Source organism: Rhamphochromis longiceps, linkage group LG7 (genome assembly GCF_057381845.1).
Source record: "Rhamphochromis longiceps isolate RC_006_pf linkage group LG7, R_longiceps_female_GT1.1, whole genome shotgun sequence".
In the NCBI taxonomy this organism is placed as follows: domain Eukaryota; kingdom Metazoa; phylum Chordata; class Actinopteri; order Cichliformes; family Cichlidae; genus Rhamphochromis; species Rhamphochromis longiceps.
This window is the reverse complement of record NC_140563.1, coordinates 61,019,292-61,042,714: the sequence shown is the minus strand read 5'-3', so window position 1 is coordinate 61,042,714 and position 23,423 is coordinate 61,019,292. Positions and strand designations below refer to the sequence as shown.

Sequence of the window (23,423 nt, the reverse complement as noted above, 5' to 3'; positions counted from 1 at the left end):
TATATCAATTGCTGGATCTACTAAGGAGATGCTCTATCCCCATTGACAAGACTGGCTACCGACTACAGAATAAAGCAATCACCAGCCACCTCCTCTACACGGATGACATCAAGCTGTATGCCAGGAATGAATGAGGTATCAATTCACTGATTCACACCACCAGAATATCCGGGAATGAATGTCATTCAGACTGGAGAAGTAGGTGGATGGTAACAAAGAGGGGAAGACTGTCTGAACTGAGGGGATCGTGCTACCAGAGGCATCATTGCAGACATTGAGGATGGCTACAAGTACCTGGGAATCCCACGTGCAAATGGGAACCACGAAGAGCAACTAGATCAGGTACCCTGCTGGGATAATAAACTGGCCGAAGGAGGAGATGGAACCCACTGACTTTAACACAAGGAAGCTCCTGACCATGCACGGAGGGTTTCACTCCAAGTCCAGCACCCTGACACTATACGCTAAATGGAAGGAAGGATGCCTGGGACTAGTGAGTGTCAGTACCAAAGTCCAGGACGAGACATCTGGAAAATGCCCACAACTGACCGAGTGCTTAGTGAATACCTCAGGCAGCAGAAACCCAAGAAAGAGGAGCAAGAGAAGGAACCATCATGGAAGGACAGACCCCTGCATGGTATGTACCACCGGCAAATAGAGGAGGTAGTTGACATCCAGAAATCTGGCTGGACAAGCCTGGGCTGAAAGATAGCACTAATTATGGCAGCACAGGAACAAGTTCTAAACACAAGATAAACAGAGGCTGGGGTCTATCACACCAGGCAAGACCCCAGGTGCAGGCTGTGTAAAGATGCTCCTGAGACAATCCAGCACATAACAGAAGGGTGCAAGATGCTAGCAGGCAGGGCATACATGGAACACCATAACCAAGTGGCCGGCGTAGTATATAGAAAGATCTGTGCCGATTATGGCCTGGAAGTCCCAAGGTCAAAATGGGAGACGCCCCCTAGGGTGGTCAAGAATGACCGAGCTAAAGATCCCGTGGGACTTACAGATACATACGGACAAAATGGTAATGGCTAACCAACCAGGCATAGTAGTGGTGGACATGCAGAGGAAGATTCCCATAGTCATAGACGTAGCAATACCGAATGACAGCAACATCAGGAAGAAGGAACATTTGGAGCTCAAGAAGTACCAAGGGCTCAGAGAAGAGCTCAAGAAGATGTGGAGGGTGAAGGTAACAGTGGTCCCGGTGGTAATCTGAGCACTAAGTGCAAGTAGGTTCAGCAGATCCTGGGAACAACATCTGAGATCTCTGTCCAGAAGAGCGCAGTCCTAGGAACAGCAAAGATGTTGCACAGGATCCTCAAGCTCCCAGGCCTCTGGGTAGAGGACCCAAGCTTGAAGAATAGACTACCCACTGTTTTTCCAATTTTCTCTAGTTAGTATTAGTACATTTCCACTGTGCCTTCCTGCTTGTGTTAAAAGTATTTTAGTACTTTAGTATTTAGCTTTGAGCAAGAATTTATTTGAGTGCAACAGTAACATTTGTTTCTTTAAATGGCACATGTCTAAAAGTGCTTTGCCTCTTTCACTTGCAAGTAGTGTTACATTATTCATCTTGTTTGGCCGTCTAACAAAGGTACATCTTTGGGAAGCCCCTGGAAATAGTTGGATTTCTCAATATATTTGAACAAACAAACATTTGACCCATCTGCAAATATGGAAAGTGCAAAGAAGCAGCAAGTCAGGTTTCGGTGCTTTATTGGCACACACAACTCATGAGTTAAAGAAAAAAAAAAAATTAAAAAGTTAATGGCAGAGGAATCAAAGTTTATCATTTATTTTGACACAATAACACAAGATGAACTGTTTTCATGTAACAGTGCTGAGTTGGCTACTTCATTTAGAAAGACAGCATTGGCATAAAATGAAACATATATAAAAACATGAAAGGAAACATTTTTTTACAAATGTGCTGAACATGACACACAACAGCCACTCAGTAATGACTAATTCAACTACAGAAATCCCTTTTGAGTCCAAATGCATAATCTGTAGCTATAATTCTTATTTTTTTTACTTTAACTGTTGATTCACTTTTGACCAAATGAACACACTCAATACTGTAGGTTGGAAAGAAAAATCATTCAAGAGGTCACTCAAAGCATTCTTTTAACACGGCTACAGCTGATATCTCAGTAAAGAACACAAATTCTTTAAAGCCTGCAGACTGTGCATTTGATATCAATACAACATTTTTGGGCGCACAGGGTGAAAATTAGAGTTTCGCTTTACAGTTTCTATTTAATTGAGATATAGATATCTATATATCTATATAGATATATATATATATAAAAAATAAAAATAAGCATTTTACCTGTACAGGAATACTAAGAAAAACAGCAGTAGGACAAAGGAAGAGACTAAAAATGATCAAAGACGACGGAAACAGTTGCATCAGAGAGATGACAAAGCCTCACGGAACAAAAGTGAAAGCCAAAAGACAAAAAGCAAAGGAAAAACTGAGGTCAGCGGACATGGCTCGATCAGGTTTCCAGTACATATTAAAAAGTTCACAACAGCACACTTTTAAACTCTAGGAAAGATCACAGCAAAATCCTCAAAAAGCAAAGACGGAAAGACGGCAAAGTACCATTAAATTTCCTTCTGAAAAAACAAAAATAACAAAAAAACAAACTAGAAAATCATGAATCTCAGTTCAGTACTGTACATTAAGTGCTTTGCCAGAAAGAAAAACAGCAAAAAGGACAAACAATTTCAATCTCATTTGTGAGACTTTTGGTTGTAATACTTCTGGGATTCTTTTTCCCTATCAACTTGGGAATAGTCATCACTTTAACCATCTTCATCAACAAAGTTTAAAAAAAAAATAAAAAAAAATCACTTTTTCATTTAAAGGTATTGATATTTCATCAGCATAGCTCTGATTTGTGCACTGGTCACAATACTTCATTGCGCAACGATGCTAAATATTCATAAGTTTAGTGGAAATGGTTTAGACCGTAAACATCAGAAAAAACTAACAACTACAGTTTCTTTGCAGCTCCTACTGCAGATCTGATCAACTAGAGTTCTTGTAGCGAGCTGTTTGAATGTTTTATAACTTAAGTTGAAAATGTCTCTGTATAAAAAAAGCCTTGTGCATTAAACTGTATAGCTGCATGGCTGCACTCTTTATCTCCTTCATTTTAGAGTGTTTACATCCACTGAAAGCTAAATACATTACGAAAAACCAAAACACAATCCCTTTAATCTCCACAAACTCCATGACTATATGTGGGTTTTTCAAATGATTTTCTCCAAGCCAATTAGAGCAAGCCCAACATTAGATATCAGTTGCTTAGCATCAGTTGTCTGTTTATCTTCATCATTTTCCTTCCATATTTTTCTAAAGCATACTCTGTAATATGTCTCCTGTTCTGAGTAACATTTTGGGACAAAGTTGGTGGGACTTTAAGACAAGGCTGCATCAAAACTTAAATGTAGTGGAATAAATGTATGAAGTTTGTAAATAGAGTGCTTCTTAAGATTTAGGAAACAAACTACACACTTACTAAACTGACTTACACCTTAAAAAATATGTTACAGTTACAACATATATAATACCAACAATAGAAATTAAGTTTTTGGAGAAAATGATTTCTTGATATCTGATTTCCTACTTGTTTTATTTAAATATGCTTACATAAAGATATTAGAGTTTCAGAATTAGCATTTACTCAGTTTTGAAAGAACAGGCAAGCTCCAAAAACGCTAACCTATCTAAAGTTACTTGGTCACTCTACTGTTATCATAACAATTTGCAATGTGTGGCACTTTTGTGGAATCTAATTTAAATTTACCATGCTTCCAAGAATATTTTTTAAATTATTTTACCATAGCTTTGTTAAGCTCTTTCACAGCAGGGCAATGCCATTTCTGTCACTTGGCTAGCTCAATAAGCTAATGGTAGAGTGTCATAACACCTGGAAATTACTCGGTGAAAATAATCAATTCATAATAAATCTTACACAATTATTTTAAAGCTAGGCTACATTTCTAAAGACAGTATGAAAAGCTCATGGAAACCCAAAGCAGCCTGTGTATCTGTGACTAAGATTCACGTGCCGGTGATCAAGAAAACTCAATGGCCATTTTCCATTATTAAGACAAATCCCTGCTGTACAACAAGGAAAGGCTCATCGCTGGTACTTTACGAGCAATGTCAAATCAAAATGACACAGGCTGCGTTAGGCAATAATCTATTATTGCCTAACACAACTAAGATTTAACAGCGACGCGCAAAAAAAAAAAAAAAAAAAAAAAAAAAAAAAAAAAGAGCTTCACAATCTTTTGATAGTTTTAGGATCTTAACAATAATGGCAAGAGTAGCTAAGCTTTGGACTGACTAAATCATTTTGGCCTAAAACGGTGTGATTATGTTGCAGCTCGATATGATTAACCACATCTCAAATCAAAGTCTATACAATTAGCACAATAATAAATTCACAGCAATCAGAAATGAGTGAGAGGAATGTGTTTCCCTCCTCTTCTGAAGAATCTCTTTCCTCTTAGTAATGTCAGTATCCAGAACTCTGTTCAACAGATCCTTGTGGAAGGTCATTATCCAGTGACCATTTGAATGGAGACTAATAATCATGTCAACAATAATAAATAAATATGTAGCGACACAGGGAACGGGAGAACACAAGGAAAGTGAAAGGCACCATCCTGCTAAAAGTAAATGTGAAAGAGTGGATGGAGCCGTTGCAACACACTGCCATAGACGTTGAATGATTTTGTCATCTTTCTGACTTGTTCTACAGTCTCAGTTACTTTTCAGCTTTGTCATTTTAGAGTCATGGATTTAGTCAAGTCATTATCCTTGTTTTAAGGCAGAAATGTGGGACTTCAAGACACTTTTGCCCCCCAAACACTGGCAGCAACTCAAAGCTTCAGTCATTGCTGTGTTGTTTAAAGGAAAAAAAAAAAAAAAGAAGAAAGAAGGTCCGCTACAGTCGCTGGCTGTTGGGCCTTGCTTCAGCCATCGTACTGCTGCTGATAGCGCCGGTTCAGCTCTCGCAGCTCCTTCTCTCTCACCCGCCGAGCCTTGTTGGATTTGGTTGAGCGGCTGGAGCGCGTGGACTGGGATGACTTGGTGCTGTGGCAGCGTGAGGACGCACGCTTCAGGAGGTTGTGAGATATGCAACGCTGCAGGTTCTTCATGGACGACGAGGCTGCCATGCTGACGATCCAGGGGTGCTTGAGGGCCTGACCGGCGGTAAGTCGCTCACTGGGATCCACTGTCAGAACACGCTCTACAAAGTCTTTGGCAAGGTTGGACACACTGGGCCATGGCTGCAGAGGGAAGACAGGCAAGGGAGAAAGACTGAAATAAAACCAACTGGTTGAATTTTACCAAATTTCTTTATATACTTTATAGAAGAGGTTCATTGTATATTAGGTACAACTAGCTGAAACTAATGATAAGAGTCGAAGCAGACTGAAGCAAAAACATTTCACTTTCCATGCATCTCCTTAACATAACAGTATATACAGAAGGCTTGTAAAAGCTTTGCACATCTGATAAAACCAACAAATTTTCTCTGAAATACAAATCGGTGGTTGTCCAACAGAAAAAGCTTACTGATGTGCAAAATATTTACGCCAACAATATATGGAGAACACTTTCATTGGAAGCCACTTTCGGTCCCCCAACAAAAGTTGCAAAGCAAAAAATTTGTGTTCAAAGAGCATGAAATGAGTAGCTATAGCATTAATCTTGAGAAATGTTGGCAGGGTTTTTCCCAGTGGACACAAGATGGCAGCAGAAACACAAAGCAGCAATGAGCAGTACTAGTAAAGCATCTACAATAAGTTAATTAAGTTATTTTATTAAGCAAATTAAAATTGCCCAATGCATACATTTTGAGTGGCTGTTCTCAAGATGTTAAAAGTTAAAGCCTTTTACTCTCGGTAAAAGCCTTTTTTAACGTTAACTCTGACATGGACTCTTTTTACTGTAAGTTCCTGGTGATGAGTTAAACTATTTCTACTTAGACAGGAATTGGGAACATCCATCCTGCATGCCTCTTCTCACACACACACTTTACATAATGTCCTGCTTGGCAACTAGCTGTGTTTTCAGTCTCCCAGCAGACAACTACCCCACTTCAAATCCCACAGCAGGTAAATCACCAGTGCTGGCTAAAAATACATGACATATATACATATAACCCACCTCAATACAATTCTCCCCCACCCTATAACAATGACTGGGCTGTGTTATATCCTGGAATGGAGCTGTAAATGTGAATATTATTTATCACAGCTGTAAAGACCAACGTCCCCAAGGGAAGCACATTCAAGCCTGCTCTACCGCAGCTCCTCCAATCAGGACAAGCTTTTCTTCAAGAACAGCTTTGGGATTTCTCAAAAACATTGACGTGACCACACGTACAGAAGGTCTCTGACTGGCATTACTGGCAAACCCTGACGAATTCACATAAGTGAGGCTCATTAGTCTGATTTGGTATCTTGCAAAAGTACTGCCCATTTGGTATAGCTTTCTATTTACTTAATTATTTATTTATTTTCCGCCTTCGTTGTATATTGGTTTCTCTTCTTCTTACTTTAGCACCTTTGTGGTTCAGCTACCCAATTTCGCTGTGCAAGAAACTGCACAATGACAATAAAAAGCTCTAAGTCTCTAAGTCTAAGTATTTAGCTCTTTTGAGGGCAATGCTCTGCACTCATATGGAAGCAGTTCAAACCTTGTGAATGGTTTGACCACTAGTAGACATTCACAGGCTACTAAAGGATGGGTTACGATCATTAGCCAACAAATGTTCCTGCAAATTGTAGTGCAGTAATGCACCACAAAACACTGCAAGCTAGCAAACACGGATAGACATTAGATTCAACTTAGTCTTTTGAAAACTGAAACTGTTCAACAATATGCTTTAAAACATGCACACAATATTTTATGGTGAACAAACATTGAATGAAAACACCTTTATGAAGAAGAAAACTATAAAACAGCAAAATGAATATTTTTACAATGAAAAAATTGTAAAAAGGCTGAAATGACGTGTGAAATGTGATTTACTTTCATAGCACTAAGATTTGCCTACAGCAGGCAGCTGTTTTTATGAGAAAAAAAAAATCTTATAAGCCCACCATGCACTCCTTAACTGGCCATGGACAGCAACTAGCTAATGAGCACAGACGCTATAACCTCAGCTACATCTTTGAGTAATGGTAGATCAATGAAAAATGTTGCTCTGTATCTTTTGGACGTATAGAGACAGCTGTTTGGAAATTTTATAAACACTGTTTATAATTTGTCCCAGAAATGTCCCGAGAAAGTAGCTTCTGCTGTTTGTTGTTTTTGCCAAAGAAATGTTGTGAATGTCCAGAGATATTCTTCTCGTTACTCTCGAGGTCTTCTGAACTGTTTATAAAGTACAAACTTATCCTCAAAATGTGTAAAGGTCGGTTCTAGTGAAAAGCTCTATTTACTTATTTCAAGGAAAACTCTGTATGCAGCACAGCTGGTTCAGCCAGAGTCTGTGCTGAAGCAAAATACTGGCTCCTTGGAAGTGTTTTCAATTATTAAACATCCCTGATCTGGCCTTATCTTAGCTGTCAGATATTTGAGAAGTTAAAAATCTGGCCAAATCCCCAGAAAACTCAGATGATTCAACTGCTTCTCATTAAATATTACAAAACTACTCAGCGATTATTCACGCTGGAGTGGTTGTATGTGGGGCAAACATTAACCACGGGCCCCTTTGGTAACATTAACATCCCACACTGTGAAACAAAGGAATGGACTACTCAGCATTCTTCTGAATTGATTTAGAAAAGACAAATTACTGAGAGTGCTCCAGTGTACAAGGTACCAGTTTACGTGAAATGACACATAAAAAGTGGAGAATTGTGAAGGATTTGAAGTCCAAAAAAAGACACAGTGTATGTATCTGGGTTACAACCGTTTCACCTCACAAGCTTAACTTCCTGGAAATCTGTTGACAAAGCCCCCTGCAGTCTGAGGAATGCATTCCTAATACGACCGAAGTGTGCTGGTGTAAGGGAAAAGTGAGCAACAGATTTAACTCCTCACCTCTCCAGAAAAGCTGTATTTCCCTTTGAGGATCTGCCGGTAGAGCCTCATGCGATTGTCGTCCTCGAAGGGCATGGTTCCACTCATCAGGATGTAGGAAATCACCCCAAGCGCCCACATGTCCACAGCGTTTGTGTACGGCTTCCTCACTAGGATTTCAGGCGCTATGTACTCCGGTGTGCCGCAGGTGGTCTTCATCAAACACTCGCCTCCCTTTTTCCTACTACTGGCCAAACCAAAATCAGTGATGATGATCTTGGAATCAGGTCCCGGGTGGTAGTAGAGCAGGTTCTCAGGCTTCAAGTCTCGGTGAGTGATCCCCAAAGTGTGGAGATACTTGACGCCATCCAGCACCATCTGCAACACCCGTGTGGCGTCCCGCTCTGTGAAGGAGCCGCGTGCGATGATCCGATCGAAAAGTTCGCCTCCAGTGGCCAGCTCCATGACCATGTAGACACGCTCAGCTGTCTCGAAGACCTCCATGAGTTGGATTATATTAGTATGACGAACACGACGCAGAACACACAGCTCTGACTCGCACACCTCCCTCCCCTCACGGTACCGGGTCTCGATCATTTTGATTGCGTATGGCTGTCGGGTGCTCTTGTGCTCCACGCGGACCACACGGCTAAAGCTTCCCCGGCCTATCAAAGCTTTGATCTCGTACTTGGCTGTAACCCGGGGATCAAACTTAGCTCTGTATTTCGCCACTTTCCTTCGCTGAGGATCCGGCAATTCGGACAGGTCCTTAGGGAGGTGAGCTGAAGCGGTGGGAGTGGCAGTGTGAGACTGGGCTTGATGTGGGGAGGTGATCTCTGCTTTGTCACCTGCTCCGCCACCAGCCACACCCATCTTGCTTCCAGAGCCATCCCCTCGTATGAAGTGCTTATAGATATCTGTCTGAGGTTGAGGATCAACCTGAAAAATACACAGCACAGTTCATCAAAATACACAGAAGATCAATGAAAGAAAGAAATCAACTAAAAAAATACCATACTAAATTATACTTATATTCTTTGTCTATACAATGTCTACAGTTACAGATTAGATGTGTTCAAAGCAGCCAGTCTCCACACTGCAGCTTTGTGTAGTAAGTAGGAGCAATAGATATTTTACAGCATTTCTGAATAAATCAATTTTTTTTTTCAGTTGGTAAATAAAAAGACCAATAAAATGTTTTGTTGCACCCACTAATCAGTCTCAAAACCAAATATGTTCAGTGTAAAGTAACAAAAGAACTGCGGCTGAGGTGATAGATCAGGTTGTCTGCCAATCAGAAGGTTGTTGCATTGATCCCTGACTCTCTCTTGTCCACATGAGAGAGGCATCCTCGAGCAAGATACTTAACCCCGAGTTTTCCTGATACATCCACAGTGTGCCACAGACAAAAGTTATGTATGAATGAGACCCAATTGTAAATTTTGAGTAGAGAGGGACTAAATCCATTTACCCATTAGCCACATTCAAAAAGATTAGATATATAAATTTTTTAGTTTTACTTTTAAAAACACAAATTAATATTAAGTCAAAAGACTACCAGATTAGTTTTCTAACAGATTCCCCTCAAATACTTAGGACTAAAAAAATATTATATGAAGAGACATTGTTTAATCATAGTTGTGTTGTAATCTAGATCTTTTAAAAGCAAAATTTCATGTTGAAATAAATGTACCTATGAAAGCACTTTGACTTTGTATTGTTTTCCCTCCTGTGGATGATGATGAAATATTCACATCATTCAAAAGCCGCATATGTTATTTTCCTTTTTAACCAAACAAATTGCCTCCAAAGTGACTTTAAGCCATTTCGGACAGCTCCACCATGTCACTGTATCTGGACAGTGAAGCTGTTGATATGCATGATTACATACGCCATAACCATACCGTTAACAGTTACAGCATCTTTACTGACCTTTTTGACCAGGTCCAACTTAACATCCTCTGGAGGCTCAGGGAGGACCTTACTGTTCCGGCACCCCATCACATCACCTTGGGCCACTGCCCAGTCAGCCACACAGGCCACCAGGAGCCCTGCCTCATCACCGCCACAGCCGATTTAACAGCAACATCCAGGCTGCACCCAGACTCAGCTTGAGGGTTCATGAATAAAGTGGATTACATCCACTCAAGTACCAGTGAGCTGGTATCAGCAGTTACAGTACATGAATGCGATTGAGTCTGGTTTAACAACTCCCAAGTGCTCATGAATACATCTTGAATGGGCCTGCAGCTTACGCAAATCTCTGGTACTAGTTGTCTTCAGTGTGCTTCGGTAGGCCTGTAGCAGGGCCACACAGATGTTATCAAGGATGCATCTCAGATAGGATAATGTACAGAGAAAATGGAATGGATACAGCCGGTGTGGATGCTCACGGCAAAAAAAAAAAAAAGAAGAAAAAAGTTTGATCCGAAAGGGAGCCGTTAGCCTGAGCGTTATCCAGCTTCTCTAAAGCAGGCTTAACCGGAGCTGCCTTTAGGGGGAAAATGCAAAGTTGTCCTCAGGACTCATTCAAAACTTCCAGGGAAAATAAGACCACCATCAACTACGCTATGATCCATTGGGAAAAGCTGCAATGTCAGCAGCGGTCTAGCCACACATGAAGCAACTCCCCTGGAGAATCACAAGCTGAAGAACAGTGAAGGGAGGCTGTGAAATGCAAAGAAAAAATTAAGCACAAAATAAAATATGAATACAAGTTTGTGTGTTTATCAAATGCAGATATGACAGCAGGCATCTTTTAACATACATGCTTTTTGGTCACTCATTTTAACACTATTAAAATTAAGTATACTTTTATATGGAAGTTGTGTGATGAGGCCATACTGTCAGACTCCCAGCAGAAATATATGATCAAAGCTATTAATACATGTTTTGGAATGACTAAGACGACATGTGACAGGCTTTGCCATTATGAAAAGAGAGCACCAACACAGATGGTCACATATCTGAGCTGGAAGGCTGGTCGATATACTTTATTTTTATTTTTTGTTTGTACAAAATGTTTAGCAACCTACCACAAAACAAGAACTAAGGAGTATGTTACAGGCTGAAACTAATAAAACTGAAAATGGGTACATTTACTTAAGAAACCTAAAGCAAAACTACACTTAACTTCGAGATTTTTCTTTTTTTTTTCTTTTTTTTTTAAGTGAAGGCCTTTTTCGTGTTTATTTTTTTATGATAAAACCCACTTTACCTGATTTTCCCCAACCTTTAGTAACATTAGGGTAGTCTCTAAAAGTTTTCACTAAGAACCCAGACATTAAAAGCGTAAGAGTGACTCTGAATCTCACCTCTCGACTTACCCGAGATAGCGAAGTGTCTAAGTACGCTAACTAGCCTGCTAGCAGCAAGGCAGGACTCCCAACTTTTGCCAAATCCAGCCTCCTCACCCCACTCTCACTCAGCTGGGCTCTCCATTTTCACCTCGTAGTTTCCCAACTTTACTCCCGAGGACAAACAACTCAAATCCATCACGGCCTTTCTTGGCGACACTTTGTCACTTTTAGAGTTTGCTAATTTGTTTTCATGGTGTTACAAAATGTTAAAGAAGTGTACAAGAACACTCAAAGTCATCCCGTCGGTTGCTTTTCTGGACGGTGTTTTTCAACCAGGACCACCTTCCCACACCCACAGAGAAGCGTCAAGAGGCGCCGGCGTTCCGGCCTAGACTTTCAAAATAAAGCAGATTATAGTTAAATAAAAGACTAGTATCCAGCCATCCACTCATTATTCATTTTTATAAATATGCAGCTCTACACATATAAATCTGGAAATATACTGTCTTCATGTCTGCACTGTGTTCTTCTTATTGTCCGTCTATTCTGTTAAGTGCATTGAGAGCAAAGAAAACAATTCCTTGTGTAGAAAGTGTAAGGTGATTCTAATTTCTGCATTAAAATATAGATACTTTTGAAATCTAGTATCTGCAGATACCAAGTACCCATACAAAATAAGTGTAAAATTAGAAAACTATACTATAGAAAACTATATTCCTTACGTTGAAGTAAATGTTGAAAATACGTCTTTATATATATATATAAAGGAACATCAAGCTCGACTTTCAAATTGCTTTCCTAACTTTGTAAATACAACCAGGAATTAAAATTTAGTAGATCTGTGTTTAAAAATTCAAACACAAAGATGAATTAAATGTAAAAGTCAGCTCATACATTTGCACTATAGTCTCATTTCAGCGCAGTGTAAAAGTCTTTGCTGTGCTTTGCTGACTTTTATGGTGATGCTGATTTGCCCTTGTTCCTCCTCAGACACAGAGTGGAACAGATAAGACAAGAGGAGTGAAATAATAAAGAGTTTACAGAATCACCTCAGTTTGCCATAGGACTAAAAAGACCTTTGGCAGCTACCTTTCTCCATGCTACAGTGCTGGTGGCATGGTTCAGCAAACACACAAAATTGAATAGATTGCCCCCTTAGATTGGCTTGTTGCCACTGATCGTGATCTAATCGTTTAGTGTATTCCTACTTAAGAAACATAAAAATGATCACAAGTGACACGTAATGACTGTAAAGATGCACTAAATTAACTCAAAGATGCAAAACAATTATAGAGAGACACAAAATCACCATAAACTGATTGTAAGCAACCACAGAAAGCTGCATGATGATCACCCAATGGTACCAAATGAGTACAAAGACACACTCGGTGACACAAAATGATCACAAACGGATGCCAAACAAATATGAAAAAGTAACGCATAGTGTGTGTGGCTGTGGTCATTAGGAACTAAAAGCTCTATTGAGCTCTCGGTCATGATCTTCTAACAATAGTTGCATGTTGACATTTCAAGAAGATTGTTCTTGGTCTACTCTTATTTTGAAAGCTATATCATTTTGCTTCCTGTGCACTTTACCTGTTTGTGTCTAACTGTACACATCTCTCCGCTTCCACCCAACTTTTTTTTCTCCCCTTTTTTTTCTTTTTTTTCCTCTGTAAAATCGGACGACCTCCCTCGGCTTGTTTCGACCCCGTTAAGTCCTCACCGTCACTTCCTGGATACAGAAAGAAGTCCCTATGACTTTTTTTTTGTCTTGAAACAGTACAAGAAAGTTTAGAAGTTATGCTTCCAACTAAAGGAGTTCCACATAGGATGACTAGTATCTGACCCTCATTTGATATGGACATGCCTCAAGTCACAACATCTGAGAGAATCTGTGATGTTACAGCTGCTGCAGCTTTCCACAGACATCTGAGCAAAATATAAATGATGTGGAGCAAGTGAAAATTTTACATTATAGTTAGTTTTATTATTCCTTTATGTGATGGTATCCCACTGAGGCACTTTGGGGAACCACTGGTGATCTTTGGGGTATTTTTTATGCATTTAATTCAATGCAGGCATGCAAATAAAATTGAGGCCACTTCACTCGCCTCCACTCTGAAAACATAATTTATACAGGACTAAACCATATGTCGAGGAGCTCTCCCTGCCGTGCAGTTTCTACAAAATTAAATGAAAGCATGCATATGTTTTTGTTTTAAACAGATTTCATGTGGTTAATTATATGCTTTGGTTGTGTTTAAAGATATAGGTTTGCAGGACAAAATGCATATCAGCTGTAGTCTGATATGCTGAGCTTTGCATCAGTGAAGTAAAGCTCTTACAGGATTTTTCCACACGGTGTCACTGCTAACATAAAAGTCACTCCAAGGCTACCTCAGACTGTAAAGTACTTTTAAGCCATTTTATTAGAATAACTTTTTCTTTACATGCCTCCACTGTACTGGGATGAGTAACGTTCAGTTTCACCCTGCTTGATTCACGAGCAGTATAATAAACAACGCAGGTCTTTGGCTTTGATATTGATGTGATGGAGCATACTGGACTCAGTGTTGTAGACTCACTTGACCAAGGCTTGTGCAGCTTGTGCAGGGCGCAGCAGAGTTTTGTGGAGCAGCATTAAAAGAATAGAGAATTAGTAATAGGAAGACAAATGTTCCAGAAAGAGAGGCAGAGACAGTAAAATTCATCTTATGATGCCAATAAAGCTCCCTGAATTGGATTGAGGGAGTGAAAATGAGTGGGGGAGAAGGGTGGGGGTGACGGAGGAAGACAACGGATGACAGATGGTGGGTACCAGACAGAAATATAGGAAGAAAGGAATGGTGGGAGGGGGTAGAAAAATGAAGCAGCAGAGAGTAATCAAAACGGAAAGAAGGAGATAAGGAGAGAGAGAAGAAGACCCGCTGCAGCCATGAGGCAGGGACAGGGAGAAAAGGATGAGACAAAGAGAGAGAGATAAAAGCAACGAAAGAGATCCTCTGAGGGCTCTTGCTGCCCATCCAGCCTCTCTGCTCTATCTGCAGTGCAGCTGAGGTCAGGGCCTCTCCAGCGCTGCAGCCCGCTCTGCTACGTCGTCATCTTTGTGATTGATCACCGCTTTGTCGCACTCTGATCAAGATGCTTTGTCTGAGTGCCCTGCTTCTATTGACACTCGTGTGTATTCCTCTCCATCGCTACTCTCCCAGCGCTCCATACCCACATCTTTCTTTCTCTCCATTTCCACTTGTGCTGTCCTGTTACTCACACTATTTTCCCCTTTCAAAGGTCAATATCATCTATTAGGTCTAAATTTGCTAGACTGCTGTATTATTTATCCCTACAGAGAAGGAGGAGATGCTCTATTAAAAGCTCAGTTGACTCCATCTGTGTCTCTGTCTCCATTAATATCCCCATGATAGTTCCCCCTCATTTGGGTGTAGGTTTGTGAGAAAGAAGAGCTTTAAAGTGTGTGCCGCATGTTTCTGCAGAGGATGAGTAAGAGCCCGTGAGAGTTTCCAGTGAGCGCATAGAAGCAGTCCGGTGCTGCGAGACAAAAGGAGAAACTCTAGAAGATGACATCCTGTGTCAGATTTGATCCTTGTCGTAGGATTTTTCTGTTTCTGCAACTCCCCCTGCATCCAGACCGAGATCACTACTGTACGCTGTCAGTACAATCAGGTGATAGTAAACTCACTATTGATTACCACAGGCACATTACTCCCTCAAGGAATATTGCGCGACTACTATACTGACACCACAGGAGATAAAAATATCATAAACTACAACATACTCCTTCTCAGGATATTATTGACCACCATACGCAAGCTATTAGTTTCCATATCACGAGAATATTACAGGAATTTTATTCTTGTCCTGAGGTACTGTATCTACATGGTAAGTGTCACAGATATTGTAGGGTTTTTATTTGGTCCCTGTTGAATAGTGCATGTCTGGGACACCTGGTTCTAACTTTTACAGTCCAGCTGATGGCCAGTAAGTGCTTCTGTGTCTATTTTTTATTGGCTTTTTATGAGAGTTTTGCAAAATCGCTGGGGAAATATCTCATCACCATATGACAGATTCAAGGTCCCCGGTGTCCCTGAAAGTTGAAGATGCTCACAACACTAAAACATCCAACTAGTAAATTCTTGTGTAACCTGCTTGTACTGAACTCTGTAGCCATACACGCAGGAAGATAACCAGGTATGAGGGAAGGAAGGCGTAAACACAACAAGAAGACTGGACAGGAACAGATATTGATAAAGTTTAAATATAAATGTTGCTCTACGTTCATAGAAATGACTAGCAGTCAGGTTTGTCTGATTGACTGTACTTTTCTCCCTCTTGTATACTTATTCTTTTTTATTGCCTCAGTCTTTCTCAGGTCATTGTTGGCATCATGCTCTCTCTTTCTATTTTCTGTCTCTCATAGTTAATAAATCAGGTGCCTCTTTGACTTCCTACAAGTCTAGTCTGTCTTTTTGACAGTTTTTTAAGAGTTAATTTTTAGAAAACTCACAGCTTTGTATCAATAACTTTGATTTTAGTTACAAATACAAATGCTAGCTTAGCAGTTAGCAGCATTAGGATTAGGATTAGGATTGTGAGCGAATGTTAATGCTAGAGGTCAGAGGAAAACTGTCTCTGCAGAAGAGCATCTCTGGATGCACAATATATCAAACTTTGAGATAGATGAACTACAGCAGCAGAAGATCATAAGGCTACAATTTGCATGCAATCACCAAAATTGGAAAAACCTTGCCAGGTCTGATGAGTGTAATTTCAGTTTTGAAGTTCACATGGCGCGGTCACAATCGGGCACAAACAGCATGAAAAAATAGTTTTATCCTACCTGTAGCAACGGTTCAAGTTTTGGTGATGGTGTAATATTGTTGGATTGTCTTGGGTTTCTTGGTACCAAATGGTAATCTTTAAATCCACACCCTACCTGAGTATTGTGGCTATGTCCGTGCCTTTATGACCACATGTCTGATAGCTGATTGCAACAGGTTAATGTGCTGTGTTGCAAAGCTCAGATCATCTCAACCTGGTTCCTCAAACATGACAGTGAGAAAATTCACACTATGGATATGCAGTTTACACAATGTTATTGTGCCAATATGGACAAAAACTCTGAGGAATGTTTCCAAAATCTTGTTTAAAAAAAGAAGGGGGAAAAAGTTCTGAGGGCCAAAGGAGTCCAAACCAGCAGCATCAAGGTGTACCTAAGGAAGTGTCTACTGAGTACACTAGGGCCATTCTAGGGAAAGGGAAAAGATACAGCGATGGAGATGGGGGGCAGTATTCCAAGATTTAAAATGTAGAATTTACAAGATTAAAATGGAGAAAATCAGTCAAAAAAAAAAGAAAGTGTACTTTATTGGTCCCCGTGGGGAAAATCCCTCTCTGCATTTAACCCATTCACTCAGTGAAGCAGTGGGCAGCCATTGGGCGCCCGGGGAGCAGTGTGTGGGGACGGTACCTTGCTCAGGGGTACCTCAGGGTAGCTGTTCAGGGGAATCGAACCCCCGACCTTCCGATCGGCCGCCACTCTACCTACTGAGCAAGAACCCAGTCACTTCACATTGCAAATTTAGGCTCACCACACAACTGAAGCCACACATGAAACACAATGTCTGTGATGACATGGAACTGTGATAAAAGCGATCAACTGATCTGAATCAGGATGCTGTTAAAAATAGAAGATCGCCTTTCGTAATGAAATGGGATTGTTCTATGGATGTTTCAACAATTGTTGTTACTCCACTAAGGTATACTGCTCTTTTCTTTAATATCTCATCCACAGATGACACCAGAAAACAGACTGACAGATATCTGTAGTTTTTTTCTGTTTAATCATCAGACACTAAATGGAAAATGACAACAACACAAAGAGATAAGCCAAAAGAAAGAAAGCAAGAAATGCAGAAAGAACTGTAAAAACCGGGTGGGTGGAAATTTTACACTGCCATTCAAGATGTGCTGAATGAACGAATAGCAGTGGAGCTGTTAGAGTGAAGGCCAGACACATGCAGTCAACTCTGGGTCAACTACTGTCTTGTGATACCACTGGAGCGAGATTTCAGAGAGTTCAGAAAGTAGTGTCTTAGGTATCCTACAAAAGAAACATGTTCCAGTTAAACTTAAAGCCTGATAAATTTTTTAGTTTAGTAAAAGTAAATAAGAAACAACTCTGGTGATGAAGTACTTAAGAACTCCTTAGGTAGTGCAATGTGGGGAGGTGTTAATTTATTAGCAGCCAGCTTAGAGGACAGGTGTAGTGAGGCTGGCACAGAGGGATCCACAGACAGAGAGAGATAAAGAGAGCAGACAGTTTTCAGAAACTGTAGACTCAGATGCGGAGGAGGACCACATCTATTTAGGGACATTTAGTCCACCACTGCTGTAAAAATGCACTTTTTCATATGGGAGCCCCTACTGGTAAAACCAAATGTGACTAACAAGGCATTACTCTGGCACAGTTGAGACACTTTTCCATGTAACACAAGACGATTAATAAATAGCAATGCATACAGAACAAACATCAGGAACACTGAAAGTAGAATATTTAAACAAATGTAACCACCTAACCTGAAACATTGATTATACTTTGCTAAAGTTTGCACACACATGCACAATGACATTACTATTACATCCATTTCAAATTAGTCTGCAGGATGATGCTATGACACATTATATTGAGACACACTATTCTAAACTGATATTCCATTCTCAACAAATTCACAGCAAATGAAACGAAACACAAATGTATTTTTATTTCATTCTATTTTTAACATTTTTTAAATTAATTTATTTATTTTTTGATGTGGCACTGTTTCTTAACTTAAAATGTCCTGTTGTAATTGAACATTTTAAATTAAGAAACAGTGCCAAACCCTGTCACTTCCCTCACAGTGCTTTTTATTGTAAGGTCATGACCTTGCAATAATGCACAGAAAATCCAACCCCCAATGAGCAAGCACTTTGGCAACAGTGGGAAGGAAAAAACCCCTTTTAACAGGGGGAAACCTCCAGCAGAACCAGGCTCAGGGATGGGGTGGCCATCTGCCGCGGCCAGTTGGGAATGAGGGAAGGAAGACAGGAGAAAAAGAGTGGCCATTTTTAACCACTCTTGGTTTTTGAAACTAAATTTAGATTGCCCAATTGAATTGAATATTTTAACCTAGTTTAAGAGTTTTGCCACAAAATCACAAGCAGAAGCCCAAGAGATGATACTTCGTCTCTTCACTATGGCGTGTTTTTTGAAGGTTTGGAAAATCACTTCGTCAATCATTGGGTTGCTTGTATACCGTCAAGCTGAGTTCTTCAGTGTTCTCGAGGGGAGATTTCAAAATTGCTGGACAAAATTTGGTTCCAGATCTTTTGGGTCAGCCTCTGTATAATGAAGTCAAATGTTGCCGAATGCCAGCTCGTTGTCTCGTTTAGTTCACCCTAGCGTGTATTACCAGATCTTTAGTGAAGTTTTCCACAACTTCCCTGTACTCACCCCTGTTTTTGGATACACTGAGTACTCTTTTCGGCAATGCTAACAGGTGTTTGGTGAAGACTGGGACAGTAATACTATCGAGCTGTTCCCTCAGGCTAAAAATCAAATCTTTTTCCTTGCACTTATGTATTTTGCCAAGGTCCTTTAAAATGGCCTTGTCGACATTTTTCAGGCTTTTTGGAGATAGATCCAGATGTTTCTCATTAATTTCAGGCCAGATTTGCTCAAGCAGCCTATCACTGATGCAGTGAGGAGTGAGGCGCTGTGTGAAGATCTTGTATTCAAAGGAGTCTTTGTCTGTGGCCTTTGAAATCACTAACTGAATAACGTTGTTGACACATGGTGCATCGTTAAAAAAACAACAACATTTAGATGGAAGGACAGTAGTCCTTACAGAAAAACAGGAGTGCACCCTTACAAGGCCTCTGAAAGGAATGAAAAAGGAATCCTTTAAATTTCTTGATTAAGTCGTTGGGAACCATTCAGATTTTTTATTTCATGCAAAATCAACAAGACATAAAAGAGTTGTAAGTTCCAATACACAGGGGAGTCTACTGTTTTAAAGTTAGAACTCTAGATGACTTTTGGTAAAGTAAATTAATTGTAATCCGAGTGTTATTTATGTTTTTTTTATATACATTTTAGCTGGCTGTAGATAGATTTAGAGTAAGTAAGTTTTGAGGTTGTTTTTTAATCTTATATTAACAAATATATATTGATTAATGTGTATTAACACATCTCAGTATCGCTGTTATTGAACAGAAGTGAGTCTCATCGACTTGTATCGGACTACTTTGACAGTTTTACAGCCTCCAGAGAAAATTGACTTGTGAACCTGGCATACTGATAATGGAGGTGAATAGTGCACTGACAGCCTACACTCACTACAGATGAACAGTGGTCAGAGTTGTTATACAGCAGCCACAGTAGCTAGGTTTAGGTCAGGGGTCCCCAATCCCAGTCCACGAGGGCCGGTGTCCCTGCAGGTTTTAGATCTCACCCTGTATCACATGATTAGGTCATTATCAGGCCTCTGGACAAACTTCAAGACATGTTGAGGAGATAATTTATCCATTTAAATCAGCTGTGATGGATCAAGGACACATCTAAAACCTGCAGGGACACCGGCCCTCGTGGACTGGGATTGGGGACCACTGGTTTAGGTACTTGAAGTGGGCGGAGTAAGAAAACAGAATTCAGTTGACCGCAGTCTGCAATCTACTGACATCTAGTGGTGAGATTTTACACACTCTACTTTTAATGTTAAAGGAATTATTGTTTGAAGAGACTATGTCAACCAGCTAAACAGCAAAACAAGACTTACAAAAATAAATAAATAAAATGAATGAATGTACTAATTTCTGGCTGTTTTCAACCATGTATTTGGGAGAATGCAAAATAAAGAGGAGAGAGTGAGACTGGTCAATCCATGAGGCCCTCCCACTTGGTCCCTTGAGCTGATATTGTTTTTTGTTTTTTTGTATGTGTGTGTTTACTTCAATAAAGGAAGATATCCACATGAGATTTTCAGGGCTGTAAAACTCCTTGAAGCTTTGCTGAAAACGGCAACTAATTAATTTTAGACCCACTCCAAGTGTCACAATCTAGAGCCAAAATCTTTATTTTTCCTTCATCCTCAATGATTTTGTCCTATTACCAACTTTGAGCATCAGTATAATGGAATATATTAAAGAAATGGGAACTGTGCTCAGTTTTGGTTTTATACGAATGAATAACACCTAAATTATTCTGAAAAAGCATGCATTGTGATCACTTAAACATTCAGTTCTGCAGAGCAACACAATGTATGCCATTTTTCTAAAGGTATGAAAAATACATCAATTAAGCCTTGTTTAATAATTTACTTTGTTAAGGCAATGTGTTAGCCAGTATGTGTTTGCCCTAAAAGGAAAAAAAATCCAAAGCATCAGCTTTGAATAGAAAATGAAGAGAAGTAAAGGCATGCATTCCTCTCAGTTAGGTGTTGGAAAAACAGGTACGCCAATGCAGTATTTGCCCAGCAGAGACAGCCAACACCCATTTAACATTTGACCCAGCATCTTGGTGCAATACTCAGAGGACTACTTATTTTGTGAGACTTGTGGTTGAAGCTGAACAGAAATGACTGAAAAAAGCAGTGTACATCCTGTACGGGTGGTGTGGCTTTGTAGTTGTACTCCCATCTTTGTAGCTGAGGGAGTAAAAGTCTTGTTCTCAGAGCCCTGTGCAGGCAGTAAAGGCATCTTATAAAGGTGGCAACATCCAAAATAAGGAGGCATCTGGGGCATAGTCTGGTGAACCATTTGTCTCGAATGCCCAGAAATAAAACACTGCCATACATTACCTGCACTCAGTACTTTTTTCAACTTATGCTCATTTGAAAAATACACCTAATTTCCCTAAAGCAAAGAATCTTCTCATTTCTGTAGATATCTAACAGGAGTTCAATACCTCATGTCCTGTACTCTAGCAAATTCTTGTGCCCTTCTCTCTCTGTGCCCAAGCACTGGTCATTAGGCATTAAAAGCAGCTTATGAGTTCATTACAAGCAGAATTATCATGATATAATAATCTTCTGTGCAATTTGCACAGTGTCTAAAAGCTTGAGGCTGTGAATGCCTTCTGGAGGAACTGTGTGGGTAAAACCCCCATAACAGAGTCATTAAAGATCCATAACGTAGTATGTGTTGACAGATTATATGTAACTTTCAAATGTAATAATAATGAAGCACAACAGTTCATTCAATGTAAACCAAGGACTCGAGGTCATACAGAAATGCCCAGAGAGCTATAAGCACCTATTACTTGACCCAAACACATTCTAATACGGTAGAAATCATTCACACTGCAGGTCAGTGGTGTGGCTTAATTACATTCATGTCACTCTGCATAATGTCCTTTAAATGACTGCAAACAGAGAAAAATTACAGGCACACAGACATGAAGTGTGATCACTTAACAGCACATTTTATATTCAGATGAACATATTTTAGTTAGAACATCACCGTGTTTATCAGAACAAAAAAATAATAGAGTAGGCCCTGTGCAGTAATTACATGAGTAAAGCATATACGTTTTCCATGCTCATGTCAGTTTATACTTTCTTTTGAACACATCCACACATACACACCATCATTGATGCTTGTATGCGTAACTATTTTCACACAATTTAATATCCTCCTCCTCCACATATCATTCTTTTTATTTGTTTCTTACATAGCCTATAGCCAACACCTTGGCACAGTTTTGTCTCTGACTGCTAAACATACGTTTATTCATACTGAGCAGTGAAAAAAATAATTTGGTCTACTGACATATTTGAAGAGGTAATGAAATTGTACAAAAAAGCTAAACAAAATACACATAAAAATATAATGTTGGAAATGTTCAAAGGAGGCCCTCGAAGTTTTAATATTTTTATTCTTATCCTCTTTTCTTCTTGTTATTGTTATATTAGCACTTCTGTGCAGAAAACATACCATGCAGCAAGCACACCAGATATATACAAAAAATGGAGTCTGCAAAGTTAAGCAAGCGTGAAATGTCTGAAATTTGTATTCTTGCAAATGGCCACCAGGGGGGCTGTTGGCAAAAAGAAGTCCAGCTACAAGTCTTTGGGAAAATTTCATTTGGGTCCCTTGATCCATAACCTCAGAAAACACTGTCCTGAGGAATTTATGGTCTCATTTGCTGGTTTTGAGGCTTGCGGAATACAGTATCATGTTTGCTTTTTAAATTATGGCCCAGAAGTAGAATAAAGCAGGGTATGATTTGCATCGGCCTATGCTGAGATTGGCAAATAACTACAACATGAATTTACAGCATCCTAATGTTTTAGAATGACTCGGTACACAAAATGGGATTTTGCAAACCAGTAGGTAATGTCATGGTGGCTACATCCATAATCTTGTGCTAATTCACTTTGTTCTGTTCTTCAAAAGGCTAACGAGAATTCGATTTGCCAAGCTGGATTCAATCATCCATGATATATGCCTCCTGGGCCCTGTGCTTCGTACGTCGCTTACTACATCCAAGATCAAATGAAACATCCAAGACCAAACCATCGCGCTAACCGTGAGCGCGCTAATCCGGTTCCCCGAACACACCTGCTGTTGACGATTAGTACAGCTGGACGCAGTAATGTGACATCACTGGGTGTCGTAAAAGGGGCTACGCATCGATAGTAGAAACATTGATCGGCAACCCTCTGATTGGTCGGCGAAAATGTCGACGGAGCGCGCTCGGCTCGGTATTTTTCGGCAGCAGAGCAAGAACTCTTGAGTGAGGGATTTCAGGAGTTTCAGAGTTTAATCAGAACGCAAGGGAACACTGCAAAGGCTGCAAAAGCAAGGAGCGAGGGCTGGCAGGAAGTTGCTGAAAAATTAAACTCGTAAGTAATTTAATAATAACAATAATAATGGAGTGGATTGATATAGCGCTTTTCAAGGCACCCAAAGCGCTTTACAATGCCACTATTCAGTCACTCTCACATTCACACACTGGTGGAGGCAGCTACAGTTGTAGCCACAGCTGCCCTGGG

General features: G+C 40.0%; 1 protein-coding gene across 1 annotated transcript; it reads right to left on the bottom strand.

Moving 5' to 3' along the window:
- Window positions 1–469: 469 nt before the first annotated feature.
- Window positions 470–11,714, bottom strand: pskh1 (protein serine kinase H1). The gene is made up of 4 exons (XM_085414687.1): window positions 11,398–11,714; window positions 10,004–10,738; window positions 8,093–9,010; window positions 470–5,325 (listed from the first exon to the last, which is right to left on the bottom strand). Exons 2-4 carry the CDS (start codon window positions 10,070–10,072, stop codon window positions 5,008–5,010), a joined length of 1,305 nt encoding a protein of 434 aa, XP_085270813.1. The 5' UTR covers window positions 10,073–10,738; window positions 11,398–11,714; the 3' UTR covers window positions 470–5,007.
- Between the last annotated feature and the right edge of the window lie 11,709 nt (window positions 11,715–23,423).

Excerpts from the sequence above, each read along its gene's own strand:
- pskh1 (XM_085414687.1), bottom strand. The coding sequence starts at position 10,072 with ATGGGGTGCCGGAACAGTAAGGTCCTCCCTGAGCCTCCAGAGGATGTT. Across the intron at positions 9,011-10,003 it reads AGTTGGACCTGGTCAAAAAG|GTTGATCCTCAACCTCAGAC; the intron begins GTCAGTAAAGAT and ends TGTATTTTTCAG. Across the intron at positions 5,326-8,092 it reads AATACAGCTTTTCTGGAGAG|CCATGGCCCAGTGTGTCCAA; the intron begins GTGAGGAGTTAA and ends TTCCCTCTGCAG.